This window comes from Elephantulus edwardii, unplaced genomic scaffold, assembly GCF_000299155.1.
Source record: "Elephantulus edwardii isolate Elephantulus edwardi_28Jun2011 unplaced genomic scaffold, EleEdw1.0 scaffold00185, whole genome shotgun sequence".
Lineage (NCBI taxonomy): Eukaryota > Metazoa > Chordata > Mammalia > Macroscelidea > Macroscelididae > Elephantulus > Elephantulus edwardii.
The window spans coordinates 5,648,966-5,664,746 of NW_006399935.1; the positions used below are offsets into that span (position 1 = coordinate 5,648,966).

General features: G+C 54.4%; 2 protein-coding genes across 2 annotated transcripts in view; both read left to right on the forward strand.

Annotated features, from left to right (window-relative positions):
• Positions 1 to 6,882, forward strand: part of SEMA6B (sema domain, transmembrane domain (TM), and cytoplasmic domain, (semaphorin) 6B) — a 14,758-nt gene extending 7,876 nt beyond the window's left edge. Inside the window, exons 9-16 of the mRNA XM_006896384.1 lie at positions 642 to 859; positions 2,448 to 2,579; positions 2,807 to 2,956; positions 4,023 to 4,205; positions 4,303 to 4,449; positions 5,296 to 5,373; positions 5,463 to 5,521; positions 5,969 to 6,882. Of these exons, the coding sequence (XP_006896446.1) occupies positions 642 to 859; positions 2,448 to 2,579; positions 2,807 to 2,956; positions 4,023 to 4,205; positions 4,303 to 4,449; positions 5,296 to 5,373; positions 5,463 to 5,521; positions 5,969 to 6,882 (1,881 nt within the window). The remainder of the gene's footprint in view (positions 1 to 641; positions 860 to 2,447; positions 2,580 to 2,806; positions 2,957 to 4,022; positions 4,206 to 4,302; positions 4,450 to 5,295; positions 5,374 to 5,462; positions 5,522 to 5,968) is intronic.
• Positions 6,883 to 6,950: 68 nt separating this feature from the next.
• Positions 6,951 to 11,004, forward strand: LRG1 (leucine-rich alpha-2-glycoprotein 1). Its single transcript, XM_006896440.1, has 4 exons — positions 6,951 to 6,954; positions 7,253 to 7,452; positions 7,739 to 7,872; positions 10,041 to 11,004. Exons 1-4 carry the CDS (start codon positions 6,951 to 6,953, stop codon positions 11,002 to 11,004), a joined length of 1,302 nt encoding a protein of 433 aa, XP_006896502.1.
• The last annotated feature ends 4,777 nt before the right edge of the window (positions 11,005 to 15,781 follow it).

The window sequence follows — 15,781 nt, forward strand, 5'->3', positions numbered from 1 at the left end:
CATCCACCGCCATTCCACCCATCTATCCAATCACATCTGTCCTTTTAATTCATTATCCATCTCTCTCTCCACCCCCATCTACCTGCCCTTCCCCGACTTCCTGTCCTTCCATTTACCCATCCACCTATTTATCCCTCCCTCTCTCTGTCCACCTACTTGTCCATCCATCCATCCTCCCTTCCATCCATCCATCCATTCTTCCGTCCATCCATCCGTCCATCCATCCGTCCGTCCATCCATCCATCCATCCATCCATCCATCCATTCTTCCGTCCATCCGTCCATCCATCCATTTAACCAGTGAGGTAGGAATTAAGAGCTCAGACGCTGCCATTTGCTCCAGTCAGGCCTTGGCTGCTCACTTCCCTGCCTCTGTGCCTCAGTTTCCCATCTGGACAGTGGGGAGGTCAGCCTTCTCTCACAGAGCTCTGGGTGGGCACCTGATACATTGGAAGTAGTGATGATGATGGTCCTTGCAGCTAGTATCACTGTCATCACCCTCCTATTTCTCCTGGGAGTGACTGGGATCCAGAGAGGCCCAGTGACAGGCAGGGAGTCACAGTGAGCAGGTCCCCCTCTCCTCTCATAGTGGACAGTGCACCCTGCAGGCCTCAGGCCCCCATCTCTCCACTGTCTGTCCAGGTGGTGGTGTCCCGCGTGGCCCGGGTGTGCAAGAATGACATGGGGGGCTCCCCGCGTGTTCTGGAGAAGCAGTGGACGTCCTTCCTGAAGGCACGTCTCAACTGCTCGGTGCCCGGGGACTCCCACTTCTACTTCAACGTGCTGCAGGCTGTCACCGGGGTGGTCAGCCTGGGGGGCCGGCCCGTGGTCCTCGCCGTCTTCTCCACCCCCAGCAATAGGTGAGTGGGCGCCTTTGGTCAGCACACCTGAGTGGGAAGATCCCGTCTTGTTGTTTTAATCTGTTGTTACTGAGAATACACACAGCAGCACACAACACCCACATGTCTCCATGTACCATTCAGGGACATGGATTAAGTTCAAGTTTTACGACCCTCACTCTCCTTGTCCGAGCTGTTCCTCCCCTGCGAACTCACTGTCTCTTCACTTCCTATCTAACCTTTTTTTTCCTTTATGTATATTTTTATTGTTATTAATTAATTTTAATGAAAATTTCCAGACTTTGGATTTTCATTATTCATTGTTGCGTTTTTCTTCCTGTCCACCCCTCCCTCCCAGTTCCTTCTTCTCTTTGAAAAGTAAAAGAAGAATTCTTCCATTGTTATACAATCCCTCCCCCCAAGTCCACTCCACTATGCAGCCTTCGTTCTGGACTCCTGTCATGACAATAATACCTAATCACATATCCCTTTTAAACAGTTTTCTCCCTCATCTGTTTCAATGCAGTATACATTATTGAACCCATCTCTCTCAGTCTCCTCCCAACCCTGTTGTCAGTCCCGTTTTACAACAGTGGCACTATGCAGTATTTGTCCTTTTGTGACTGAGCTACTTCACTCAGCAGAATGTCCTCCAGGGTCACCCATTTTATATTTCATTATTTCCTTGTTTTTCAATGCAGCATAGTATTCCATTGTGTGAATATACCAGAGCTTCTCTACCCATTCGTTTGTTGATGGGCACTTAGGTTGTTTCCAACTCTTTGCTATTGTGAACAGAGCCTCCATAAACATGGGTGTGCATCTATCTAACCTTTTTGAGTTGCTGTTGTCAATTTGATTCCATAGTCGTAGATCATAAAAGAGCAGAATGTCCAAAGCAGACTTTCTTCACTAGTTAAACTTAACAATCATTTGGTTTATCATTTGCTTTTAGGGGCTGTTTTTGGTTTACGTTTTAAGAATTATTTCAGGTTAACTGATTTAGAGGTTTGGTTAGCCTCATGGCTCCAGAAAGTCTGGGTTCCAAGAGAATTTGAAATCCTGTACTGCAGAATCACCCCCTTTTGATTCATTCAGTAAGGGTAGCTGGGCATCATTCAGTTCTTCTGGTCTCATGGCAGTGGAGGCAATTAACTACACGTGATATTTCCTCCTCCTCATCCTGACTCTCCTTTCTCTGCTGCTAGTCCAGCCTTTTGTCATCAGATATTCCTGAGTCCTAGGCTTCATATGATAGGACCCTGAGAGACGTTGGTCCTGGGCTGGGGACCAGCCTGGGAGGACATGCGAGCAGGGAGGTAAAGGGTCAGATCACATGGGTACTGTGATTTGCAGGTAGGCACCAAAGCTTTAGACTCTATTTGGAGAAGTACTAGGGAGCCATCCATGGAAGAGTAAGGAGCAGGAGGTCAAGGTCAGAGCTGTTGTTTCTCTGGAAGATGGGCTGAAATGGACAGGAGGGCCTGCTGGAAGCTGCTCAGGGCACAGACTAACAGAGTTTGGGGACGGGGTCAGAGAGAATATTCTGATGGTCCCCAAGACAAGGCTGTTCCCTGCCCCCACTCACTGCACCCTTCCTGGCCCCCAGCATCCCTGGCTCGGCCGTCTGTGCGTTCGACATGACACAGATGGCTGCTGTGTTCGAAGGCCGCTTCCGGGAGCAGAAGTCCCCCGAGTCCATCTGGACGGCCGTGCCGGAAGACCAGGTGCCACGGCCCCGGTGAGAGCCCCCTCGGTCCGAGACGGGTGCCCAGGCGAGCCCTAGCCCCCACGACCCAGGGCAGGGCTCCCAGGGGTTTAGCTGTTTCAGAACCCAGGTGTACCCATTACACCGACAGAGCAAACTGAGGCCCGTAGGCAGACAGCAGGCCCCCAGTGATTCGGGGCAGAGCTGAGCACGGCTGCTCGGTGGAAGCTGTGTGTCCTGATCACCCTTTGCCCCCCCAGGCCTGGATGCTGTGCGACTCCTGGCACGCAGTACAACACCTCCAGTGCCCTTCCCGACGAGATCCTCAACTTTGTCAAGACGCACCCCCTCATGGACGAGGCCGTGCCCTCGCTAGGCCACGCTCCCTGGATCGTGCGGACGCTGATGAGGTCAGACACCTAGGTGGTGGGGTCGTGCTGGTCCAAGGGGAAGGGTGCGAACCCAGGCTGGGGGAGTGGGTGGTATAAGCAGACTAGGAGAAGGGAGATAGGAACAGTCACTCGCTTGTCCAGCCCAGAGATGCACAGCTGAGGTCAGACCAAGCCGAGCACTGAACCACCGGCAGGGAGAGGGGTCCCCAGAGTGAAGACAGAGGGTTGGGAGGCACGTCCACTTACCAGCACAGAGATAGAGAAGCAGATGTGTGTCAGGACACACACACATGTGTGCCAGGAGAAACACATGTACCAGGACACACACACACGCACGTGCATGTGTGCCAGAGTAACAACTTCACCAGGAGACACACACACACACACACACACACACACACGTGTGCCCGAAGAGAGAAACACATGTACCAGGAGACACACACACACACCCTCACACACACAATGCCAGGAGAGAGAAACACATGTACCAGAACACACACACGCCAGGAGAAACACATGTACCGGGAGACACATACACACACACTCACACACACAATGCCAGGAGAGAGAAACACATGTACCAGAACACACACACGCCAGGAGAAACACATGTACCGGGAGACACATACACACACACTCACACACACAATGCCAGGAGAGAGAAACACATGTACCGGGAGACACACACACAAGGGCCAGGAGAGACAGACATACACACATGTGGCGGGAAGGACAGACACACAGTTGGAGCAGGAATGAGATGCAGAGATGGAGACAGGCAGACAGACACGCACCCCAGGAGGAGACGGTAAACAGAGACTCGAGACTGTGGGCGATGAGAAACATGAAGATCACGAAGCCGAGGCAGAGAGACAGGGAGAGAGGGAGAAAGACAGGCTGGCGCAGAGACCGTTCATCCAGGGCCATGTGCCCTCGGCTCCTGGTCTACCATGGCACTCGTGCCCCCACACACGTTAGTGTCTGTATGTTTGCATGTTTGTGCCTGTGTGCACCCGTGTGGCCCAGCATGGGTTCTGCTGTGGGGTGTCCAGGGGCCTGCCTGACCCTGCTCCCCTGGCCACAGGCACCAGCTGACTCGGGTGGCTGTGGACGTGGGCGCTGGCCCCTGGGGCAACCAGACCGTGGTCTTTCTGGGATCCGAGGCGGGCACCGTTCTCAAGTTCCTCATCCGGCCCAATGCCAGCACCTCGGAGGCCACGGGGCCCAGTGTCTTCCTGGAGGAGTTTGAGACCTACCGGCCGGACAGGTGGAACCAGAAAGTGGGGCACTGGGGGCAGGTGGAGGGAGATTGGAGGGAGATGGGAGGACCCCACCCCCCGACACTCATCACCCTGCCGCCTCAGGTGTGGACAGTCCAGCGGAGGCAAGACAGGGCGGCGACTGCTGAGCCTGGAGCTGGACGCGGCCTCGGGTGGCCTGCTGGCGGCCTTCCCCCGCTGTGTGGTCCGTGTGCCGGTGGCCCGCTGCCAGCAGCATTCAGGATGCATGAAGTGAGTGTCCTCCAACTCCAGGGACAGGGCAGAGGCACACAGGGAGGTTGGGAGGCAGGATCCTGGGTTAGAGAGCTGGATTCACGTCGAGGGTCCCAACACATCTAGACAAAGGGTACCGCCAGTGCAGAGGCCATGGGGCAGAATGGCCCTGCATGTGGAAGGAACAGCAAGGAGGCCCATATCTGGAGCAGAGTGACAGAGGGTCAGCGAGCAGGGCAGGGCGTGCAGGGTCCTGTAGGCCGTGGGGAGGACCTGGATGGGCTTTTACCAGAGGGACGTGGGCAGAGAAGGGATGTGCTGGACTCAGTGCTCACGGGCGCCCTCTGGCCGCCCCGGGGGAAACGTCATAGAATAGAGTGTGAAGATGCTGGATGTTTCCTGTTTCTAAAATGGGAAAGCGGGCGGATGCATGGTTAGTCCTCGATACGGTGAGCCCCTTGTCCCCCTCCTGGCACTCAACAGAGTCAACATCAAGGGCACAGACGTGTGGAGCACAGTTTGTGTTGTTACCACTCTAAATCCATTCACGCGGCTACCAGAGGGCGCACGTGAGCACCGGAGTCAGGACCCTCCCTCCTCTCCCCACAACCCCCTCTCCATGGCTCCAGGTCCCTCCAGTAAAAGACCGAATCCTCTCTGAGGCTCTAATCCCAGTTCCTCCGTCTTAGCAAAATTAACCTCAGAGCCTCAGTGTACCCATCTGTGAAATGGATCTACAGAGTGCCCCTGGGAGGTTAGCCGTAAAGACTCAGGCATTGGTATCGGGGGCAGGGTCCATGCGCCTGGGCACTGTGCCAGGGACCCAGTGACTGACTTCCCCATCGCCCCCTCCCTCGGCACTAGGAACTGTATCGGCAGCCAGGACCCCTACTGCGGCTGGACCCCCGACGGCTCCTGCATCTTCCTCAGCCCTGGGACCAGGTACCGAGGGCAGGCCGGCTGGCGAGCCTAGCTCCCCCATCCCCAGCCCTGTGAGGGGTCTCTGCCGACTCTGCCTCTTCTCTCTTTAGAGCCACCTTTGAACAGGACGTCTCAGGGGCCAGCACCTCAGGTTTAGGGGACTGTACAGGTAAGTGGGGGAGGGGACACCAAGCTGGGCCGACATCCTGCACGGGGGAGGGAGGGAAGCAACCCCCAGAAGGGGGAACCCTCTTGGGGAGACTGGCCTCCATCAGGTAGGGGGCCAGGCAGTCCCACATTTGGGTGTGTGGGTGAGGGGGGTGACAGAAGGACACGGACAGTGTTCTCAGGCTCACAGAGATGACAGCAGAAAGACAGGGTTTGGAAAAGACAGACTCCCTGTAAGGGGAAGACACTGAAGGCGTGCCCTTGGACAGATGGGCTTTAAGAGGACAGGCTGACTCCAGTGGGCAGAGAGACAGGCTGTGACAGGAGCAGGGAGATGCCAGTGATAGACAGAGAGGGCAGGTTGGCCCCAAGGGACAGAGAGACAGGCCCAGGCTGACAGGGGGAGGCAGGCTCAGGGCCGCCCTCGATGACCATTCCCTTCGGCCAGGGGTGCTGCGGGCCAGCCTCTCAGAGGAGCGCGACGGGCTGGTGTCGGTGAACCTACTGGTGACCTCGTCAGTGGCGGCCTTCGTGGTGGGCGCCGTGGTGTCTGGCTTCAGCGTGGGCTGGTTCGTGGGCCTCCGCGAGCGGCGCGAGCTGGCCCGCCGCAAGGACAAGGAGGCCATCCTGGCGCACGGCGGCGGCGAGGCCGTGCTTAGCGTCAGCCGGCTGGGCGAGCGCCGCGCCCCGGGCCCGGGCCACCGCGGCGGTGGCGTGGGCGGCGCCGGGGGTCCTCCCGAGGCCCTGCTGGCCCCGCTGATGCAGAACGGCTGGGCCAAGGCCACGCTGCTGCAGGGGGGCCCCCACGACCTCGACTCAGGGCTGCTGCCCACCCCTGAGCAGACGCCACTGCCCCAGAAGCGCCTGCCCACGCCGCACCCGCACCCGCACGCCCTCGCGCCCCGCGGCTGGGAGCACGCCCACCCCCTGCTGTCCGCCTCCACGTCCTCCTCGCTCCTGCTGCTGGCCCCCGGCCGCGCCCCTGAGCAGCCCCCAGCCGGAGAGGCCCCCGACGCGCGGCTATACGCGCGCCCAGGGCGCAGCGCGCACTCGGACTTCCCGCTCACCCCGCACGCCAGCCCGGACCGCCGGCGCGTGGTGTCGGCGCCCACGGGGCCCTCGGACCCAGGCTCGGCCTGCGACAGTCTCCCTCGGCCCTGGAGCCCACCCCCGACGGGCAGCCTCCGGAGGCCGGGCCCCCACGGCCCGCCAGCCGCCGCCCTGCGCCGCACACACACTTTCAACAGCGGCGAGGGCCGGTCCGGCGACCGTACCCGTGGCCGCCACGCGCGGCCCAGCACGGACTTAGCGCACCTCCTCTCCTACGGGGGCACAGACAGGACTGCGCCCCCCGTGCCCTAGGCGGGCCAGGACGCCTTGGCAGCACCAGCCACAGGACCAGGAGCGCAGGGGCGGGGCGCCAGCTCCACATGGGTATCCGGACCCGCCCCGCGCGCGGGGCTCCCTCCGCCACCGGAAGCACAACGAGATCGCCGCCCCTCTTGGGGTCGCCGAACACTTGAGACGGTTTTGGGGCGCAGGGAGGGGCGGGGGGAATTTGCTCTGATTTGAGGCTGACCTGATGCGTAGATTTTGTTTTCTTTTTAAGGTTTGGTTTCTTTGGCGTTTTCTAACCAATTGCACAACTCCATTCTCGGGGTGGCGGCCAGGGGGAGGGGCGCCTCGAGGTGGGGGCCAGGCCCGCCGACCTAAACCGCGCCCCCTCACCAAGGTCCCTGCGCGGCCCAGGTCGGGCGCGTGTGGGTGTGTGTGCGCGTGCATGCCGTGTCTGTGTGCGAGGGGCCGGGAGGGGCGTGCGTGTGCGTGCTCGCGGGGGCTGCTGCTGATGTGTGCGATGGGGCGGGCCGCGTGTGCAGTGTGTGCGTGTGTGTGTCCGCGTGTGAGCAGGGTGGCAGCCCCAGCGGCCTGCGCGTTGGCTGAGCTGACGCTGGGGCTGCCAGAAGGCCAGGGGCCTCCAGGGTGCCGGTCAGGAGTTGGAACCCAGCTCTGCCGAAGGAAGGGGGGTGTATGATGGGGGTTCCAGCCAGGGGATGGGGCAGGCCTGCCGAGAATTTAATATTGACCCAGCTGTCTAAAGGGCTTGGGGGTCTGAGGGGGGCGGCAGAGGTGGGCAGTCGCCCCTGTAAATATGGCCCCAGGGTGGTCAGAGGGTCCCAAGCCACCCGTCCCCTTGTGACCTCCCCCCTTTGACCTCCAGCTGACCATGCATGCCACGTGGCCAGCTGAGTTCTGGACCTGCTCTGGAGTTTGCCTCCCCAAACCCCTCCCCATCAATAAAACTCTGTTTACAACCACCGGCCCCCATGCGTCGGCTCTGCTCTGTGTCCTGGGGTGAGGATCTGAACTATGTGTCCCTGCGACCCATGGCCAGGTCACAACAGACTAGACTGATTGTCATAACCAGGCATGACAGGTCACAACTGAATATTTGGAATTGAACAAGGAAAGCACTACAGAGTCAGACTTGTCCAATATAGTCAAAGCCACTCTTAAGGGGCAATTCATAGCCTCCACACAGATTTATCATACTGGGAAATTAGAAAGATTGTATCACACCAATCTCAGATAAAGAAGAGGCACTCAGAGATTGAGATCAACTTCCCAGAAGGGGAAACTGAGGGCAAGAAAAGCTAAGCTCTTTGCACAAGGTCACAAAGCAAAGCAAATTCATGGTACAGCCAGAATTCAGAACCCAGTTTAGTCCTGAGCCATGGTTCAAATACACTAGAGACTTTGGGCATGACCTATTTTTAAATTATTTTTAAAATTTCACTTTTTCAAATTAATAAACTGTGCACTCAAGACAAATTGTCCCTTCTAATGAACATCCTGGTAGTTCATCTTTATCATAAATTGTGCTTCTTGTTTAAAGAGGTGTCTCGGACAGTGCCATGCAAGTCTGACCATTGAATTCGGGACTGGAGAGAGTGGAAGTCGGGACCAAGCCCCAGAGTGTCTAGGGTGTCCCCTAAAAGCAGGAAGAAAGAGGAGGAATTGACTAGAAATACCTCCCCCTCTTCTCTTATGCCTGGAAGCTGTTTCACAATCCCTACCACCACTCCCCTCCTGCCTGGCTCAAGTTCAAATCTGAGCAGAAATGGGATAGGATGTGTATTGCTCCATCATTGGTTCCCCTGGGTTGGACCCAGGCAGGTATAAAACCACTTCCCCAGGCCAAAAGAACAGAGTAGGAAGAGAGAAGGGTCACCATGTCCTCGCGAATACAGAGGTAGGTCCCACCACGCCTAGGAGGGCAGGCGTGGAGATACAGGGACAAGCTGACTAACTGAAACCATGGGGCGGGAGTGGAGGGCAAGGGCAGAGGCAGGTTGACAGAGTCTGACTCCTGTGTGCATGCCTGCAGAAGCCCTGCCAGGCAAGGAGTACCTGGGCTGCAGTGGGCTTGGTGCTGCTGGGCCAGCGTTACCACTGGTGAAGGGACCAATTAAAGGAGGGAATCTCCAGACCCCCAGATGGGCTGGCAGCTGTCAACCATCCCCTCCCAAGGTCAAGTGCCCACCCCCAGGCTTGCTGCACACATACTTTCCACGTGTGTATCTGGAGCCCTGGGTTGTTAGAGGTCACCCAGTTGATCAACATGAATATCCCGTTGTACCAGGCTATATGCCAACAGATGCAGGGGCCCTTCCCTCAAGGATACTCCATGCTCAGTGAGAGATGAAGCCAGACACAAATGTCCAAACCTGTGTGGTCAGAGCTAGAAAGAGAGAGGAACAGCCCAGAGGGAGGAGCTGAGAGCCCTGCTTTTGATAAGGGGTCATGGGAACTGGGGCTTTGCAGGATGAGTAGGAGTTCACCAGCTCAGCCTTTGAAACATTGAGCAAGGAGGATTAAAAAAAACTGGCACAGAAAATTAGCTAAGTCAGAAGGAACTAGCATGATGGCCTACAAATCATTAATGGTCCACTCGGGATGAACTCATCCAGGGTCTCCCTCTCCTGTGTTGTCCCTCCAGTATGGTGTCCTGGACATGGATGGACACAGTGTGGTAATAGGGGCAGGTGGGTCGGAGACAGACTGGCTCAGGATAGGACAGAGTTCAGAGCTATTGTACATAGGGTCACTATGAGTCTCAGGAGACTTGATGGCACATAACAAAAACAATAATAATAAAAAGGGCTGAACTGAAAAGAGGGGAAGGGCGATGTTTAAGATTTTGTTTCAGAAACTCATGTTTCAACTGGCCCTATGGTAGTGTGTTATCAGAAACTGTTCATATTAGTGCAACTAACGTTGGTATACAATTCTCCACTGCTGACTTTGACTGGCTTTTTAGAAAAATTTTAAAAATACAAGAAACTCATGTTTCATAGAACATTCCCTAAAACAGAGGCTGGCTTCTGGCAGCTGCCAGGTCAGAGGTGAGAGCCAGGAGAAATGGGGCCCAGGTGGAGGTACTGGAGTAAAGAGGGAGTAGGCAGCCCTTTTCGTTATAAACTCTGCCTGCAGCCCAGGGCCCTTGGCCCCTCTCTTTCTAGAACCCCGTTCTTGCTGTGGCTACTAGCAGTGTGGACCCCGAGCCTCAGGGCTTGTGCGGTGAGCAATTCGGGGAACAGCAGCTCCGTCTCCTGCCACTCGCTGGCCGAGCCCCCCATCCACTTCCCCTCCGACGTGGACTATATGGTCTTAGAGTTCTCCAACATCACCGAGCTGCCGGCCGACTTGCTCCAGGGTGTCCCCGACCTCCAGGAATTGCACCTGTCCAGTAATGGGCTGAGGAACCTGTCAGCTGGATTCCTGCTGCCTGTGCCCGGCCTGCAGGTGCTTGATCTGACCGGAAATGCCTTGACCTCGCTGCCCCCTAGCTTCTTCCAGGCCTCGGGTGCCCTCCGCACCCTGGTGCTGAAGGAGAACTTTCTGGAAGCCCTGCCGGGCCTGAGCAGCCTGAGGTCCCTGAAGCACCTGGACGTGTCTGGGAACCGCCTCCAGCGCCTGCCCCCAGGGCTGCTGGTTAACCTCACGGCCTTGCAAATCCTGGACCTCAGCCACAACCGCCTGGAGACTTTGCCCCCTGACCTCCTGCAGGGCCCGCTGCACTTGGAGCGGCTGCATTTGGAGGGGAACAGGCTGAGGGCGCTGGGTGAGGACCTGCTGGCACCCCAACCCCGCCTGCATCTTCTCTTCCTGCAGAACAACAGCCTGAGTATCGTGGCTGCCGGCGCCTTCCGGGGCCTCTGGGAGCTGGACATGCTGGACCTGTCCAACAACCTGCTGGCCGGCTTGCCCGCGGGGCTCTGGGCGTCCGTGGGGCAGCCGACCCGGGCCATGAAGCACGGCTTCGACATCTCTGGCAATCCCTGGCTCTGCGACAGAGGCCTGGATGACCTCTACCGCTGGGTGGTGGCCAATAACGACACAATGTTCTCCAGGAAGGACACGGTCTGCACTGGGCCGGATGCCGTGAAAGGCCGGCTGCTGTTGGAGGTGGCTGCGTCCCACTGAGGCTCGGGTCAGAGTCAAGGAGACACTACACCCCACTTGGCAAAGTCATCCCACCTTCTGGGGTGCTCTTTGAGGTTCTTCCAGGGTCACTCCCAATCCCTTTGGCCCATGTTTCCCAAAATACATCCTGGGTTTCCCGGCCTGTGCTGCCTTTTCCATCTGAAACGCCGTCCCCCATCTCCCCTCTGGCCCCTCCTAGAGGGGAGATGGTATCTCTGTCCATCTCAGTCTTCCTCAGATGTGGGGAAGCTCCAGGGCCTGGGACAGAGTCCCTCCTGCCCAGCATTATGCAGCTCTGGGCCAGATCTGAAGTGTTTAATAAATACAGAACAGATTCAAACTAACCTGTTCTCGTGCTTCATGACCGCATTGGTTCCCTTGGTCCACAGGATTCAGGGGACCTGGGGCTCTAAGCACATGATGTGGACTCCCCGTTAATGGCAACTGGGCTCTGCCGGCTCCTGTCTCCTCCCCTCCCCCGTCCTGGGACAGGACTGGGGAGAAAGCTCTGACCGTGGCCTGGCCGTGTCCTCTCACTCAATGGCTTCCTGCCAGAAGCCTTGTCCCAGTGAAGGTTTAAATTAAACCAGGTTGCCTCACATCGCCAAGCAGTTTGTCCTGCGACCATAATTGCCCCAGGGGCACCCGGACTGGGGAGGGTGGCTGGGCTGAAGCGATGGGAAGGCACACGGGCTGTTGTCACAGCTCAGACCCACGATCCAGCTGCCGGCTCAGCGCTGGGCATGGTGCAGGCCAGCCAGTTCTCTGTGACTCCTGGCTCATCTTGCTGGTAAACCAAAAAGGCGGACGAGCCATCCTCCACTGGGTTTCGGCAGCTGTCAATCTTTACTCGTGGAGACTGAGTAGCTGGTGGACTTGAACCGCCAACCTTTGGTTTAGGAGCCAAGCACACAACAATGCCACCAGTCAGGTGCTGAGAACTTTCCTCAGGATTTTAGAAAGGCGCCTTGATGATGGCATAGTGGTTAAATGCCCAGCTGGCACCCAGAAGTTTGGTAGTTCAAACCCACTAGCTGCTCTAACGGGAGGAAAGCTAGGCCAGCGCTTGCAGGGATTCACAACCATGGAAACCTCGTGGGCGGCTCACAGGGTTGCTTTACGGCAGAACTGTCTCCTTGGGCGTGGCCTGCTGTCATTTCAATACTGTGAATTAAGGTTTAATTACGTTAACTTAGGGAGCTATGGTGTCCTGGCCCCTTGCAAGTTCTCCTGCAAACCCACAAAGTGGCGCCTCTTTGGTGCTTTGAATCTACTAGATGCCTCGGGAGAGATGCGAAATCTCCTCTCATGCAATTTACAGCCTGCAAAACACCCCCCAGAGTCAGCTGTGTGTCACTTCTGACTTGATCCAGTGAGTTTTTGAGACTATTTTAGCATACAATTGAAACGATTTCAGGGTGTTTAAGTCATTATTATTAAATCTATTTTATTAATTAATAAGTAACCGTTACTGCAGTTGTTAAATAATTATCATTAACAATGATTACATGATTAGAATTCATCTTAATATAATTATAAAAAGCGTAATTATCATCATAACAGTCGTTGCACTTGGCAGCTAACCAAAAGGTGGGCAGTTCAAACCCCACAGCTCCTCCCCAGGAGAAAGACGAGGCAGTGGGCTTCCAGCACCGGAGACCCTAACTTCTGCACCCTATAAGCGCTGGTGGCGTAGCGGGAGAAAGCCGGGCAATTTCCTCCCACATGATTTACAGTCTTGGAAACTCAATGGAGGCTCAGCTGTAGGGTCCCCACTCATGACAATGACCGAGTGTCCCACAGAGTCGTGGTGAGTCAGAATCGACTGACTTGGCAGCAGCAGGATGGGGGGCCAGGGTGTCAGAAGATAAAAGGTGACCCTCTATGCGTCACATCGCTGGAAGGAGAGTAGTGCCCAAGCTGATGGTCATTCCGGAGTGTGATGATGAGGCCAGGTTTCAGTGGGATCGCTCCCTTGCTTTGGATCCTGGATCAAGTAGTTCTGGCTTTCAGAGGCTTAATTTTCTTCTGTGTAAAATGGGGTTCCAAGGGAATGGGCGAAGCTGCCTCTGCATGGTTTAAAATCAATTCTGTACACCAGGGATGTGTCCTATCACCATACCTTTTCAATCTCTTTGCAGAACAGATCATCTGGGAGGCTGGGCTCTATGAGGAGAAATGTAGCATCAGGATTGGAGGAAGACTCATCCACAATCTGAATTATGCAGATGACACATCCCTGCTTGCTGAAACTGAGGGATAACTGATGCACTTGCTGCAGAAGGTCAAGGACTGCAGCCTTCAATATGGATTGAAGCTCAACATCAAGAAAACAAAGATTCTCACCTCTGGGCCTGTTGGCAGCATCATGATGGTGAAGAGATTCAGATTGTTAACAGTTTTAGTTTGCTTGGCTCCACAATCAACTATCTTGGCACCAGCAGCCAGGAAATTAAAAGACAAATTGCACTGGGAAAGTCTACTGTCAGGGACACCTCCAGAGTACCAAAGAGCAATGATGTCAGTCTAGAGACTAAGGTGTGCCGGATCCAGAGGAAGACTCTCAATGAGATGAATTGACTCAGTGACTGGGGTAATGGGAATAGGTGTGTCAAAGACAATAAACTTGGCTGAGGATAGAGCAGGGTTCGGAGCTGTTTTACATAGGGTTGCTATGAGTTGCAGGCAGCTTGATGGCACATAACAACAGCAAAGATTTACACCCTTGGGTCTAATAGAGGGTTGTTATCAACACTCTTGGCACTAAGCAGTTAAGAAATCAAAAGATGGGGAGCTCTGGTGACCTAGTGGCAAGACGCTGCACTGCAATCCCAGAGGTACGCAGTTCAAATCCACCAGATGCTCTGCTGGAAAAGGAGGGGGCAATCTCCTCCTGTACCAGTCAGATCTGATTTGACGGTACACGTAAAAATAATATAATAAAAAATTTAAAAAAAAAGAAATCAAAAGATGCATTACTTTGGGAAAGTCTGGTGTCAGGGACCTCTCCAGATTGTTAAAGAGCTATGATGTCCGTCTAGAGACTAAAGTGTGCCTGACCCAGGTCATGGTCTTCTCAATTACTTTCTATGTATCTGAGAGCTAGACAATGATTAAAGATGAGGCTAGAAGAATCAATGCCTTTGAGATGTGGTGCTGGAGAAGAGTATTGAACATGCCATGGACCACAAAGAGAGCAAACAGTTCTGTCCTGGAGAGGGTGAAATCTGGTTGCTCTTTGGAGGCATGGATTTTGAAACTTCATTTCATTTCTGGGATTATTGCCAAGAGGAACCAGTCCTTGGTGAAGGACATCATGCTTGGAAGGGTAGAGGCAAGAGAAGAAGACCCTGGATGAGATTGACTGACACAGTGACTGTGGCAGTGGGATCAGGTGTGTCAACAAAAGTCATTACCACAGGGCGAATATGCAACATCATGATAGATGGAGAAGGGATGGAAGCTGGTCTGGCTTGGATCCACATCAACACCTTTAGTACCAGCAGTCAAGGAGTCAAAAGACTAGTCACAATGGGAAACCATTGTCAGGAACCTCTTCAGAGTACTAAAGAGCAATGATGTCAGCATAAAGACTAAGGAGTGCATGATCCAAGCCAAAGTCTTCTCAACTTCTTGTTAAACATCTGAAAGTTGAACAGTGACTAAGAATGACAGAAGAATTGATACCTCTGAGCTGTGATACTGGTAAAGAGTACTGAAAATCTCACAGTCTGCCAAGAGAACAAATAGATCTGCCTTGGAGAAAGTGAAACCAAAGTGTTCCTTAGAAGCAAGAATGGTGAAACTTCTCATATACTTTGGGCATGTTGTTAGGAGTCCTTAGAGAAGGACATCACACTTGGAAAGGTCAGCACAAGAGAGGAAGACATTTGACAAGATGGATTGATATAGTGTCTTTAGCAATGGTCCCAAGTGTGTTGGAGATGACAAGGATGGCACAGGATAGGGAAGATTTCTGATTTGTTGTTCATAGGGTTGCTATAAGTGGCAGTCAACTTGATGGTACATAACAACAGATGGGTTCCATCTCAACATCAATGGGGGGGAATCCTCCCCACTGGACCAATAGGATAGGCAGAGAAAAGGTTGACCTTGTCAATGACTTCAACTTGTTCTGTGCCATGGAGTCGCCTGCGACTTATAGAGACCCTATGTACATTACCCGAGCCTATCTCATTGTCTCCAACAGACCTAATCCCATTGCTCCAGACACTGGGTCAGTTCTCTCTTCCTGGGTCTTCCTCTCCTGCACTGTCCTTCCACCCTTCCAAGCATGATGTCCTTCTCCAAGGACCTGTCCCTCCTGGCCATGTGCCCAAAGTATGTGAGACCGAGTTTCAAAATCTTAGCCTCCAAGGAGAAATTTGGTTTGACTCTCTCCAAGACAGACTTATTTGTTTTCTTGGTGGTCCACGGTATGTTCAAGACTCTTCTCCAGCACCACAACTCAAAATCATTGATTCTTCTTCTTGTTATCCTTAGTCATTATCCAGTTCTCAGATGCATATCAAGTAATTGCAAAGACCATCACCTGGATCAGGCACACCTTAGTTTCCAGACTGATATCGTTGCTCTTCAGTACTCTAGAGAGTTCCCTGACAGCAGACTTTCCTAATGCAATTTACATTTTGATTTCTTGACTGCTGGTGTCAAGAGTGTTGATTGTAGAACCAAGCAAGCTGAAGTAATCAACAATTTCAATCTCTTCTCCATCCATCATGAAGCTGCCAATAGGCCCAGTGGTAAGAATCTTTGT

Coding starts and splice junctions, on each gene's coding strand:
- LRG1 (XM_006896440.1), top strand. Junction 7,453..7,738: donor GCAGCCCCAGCGGCCTGCGC/GTTGGCTGAGCT, acceptor TTTGACCTCCAG/CTGACCATGCATGCCACGTG. Junction 7,873..10,040: donor GCTCTGCTCTGTGTCCTGGG/GTGAGGATCTGA, acceptor CTCTCTTTCTAG/AACCCCGTTCTTGCTGTGGC.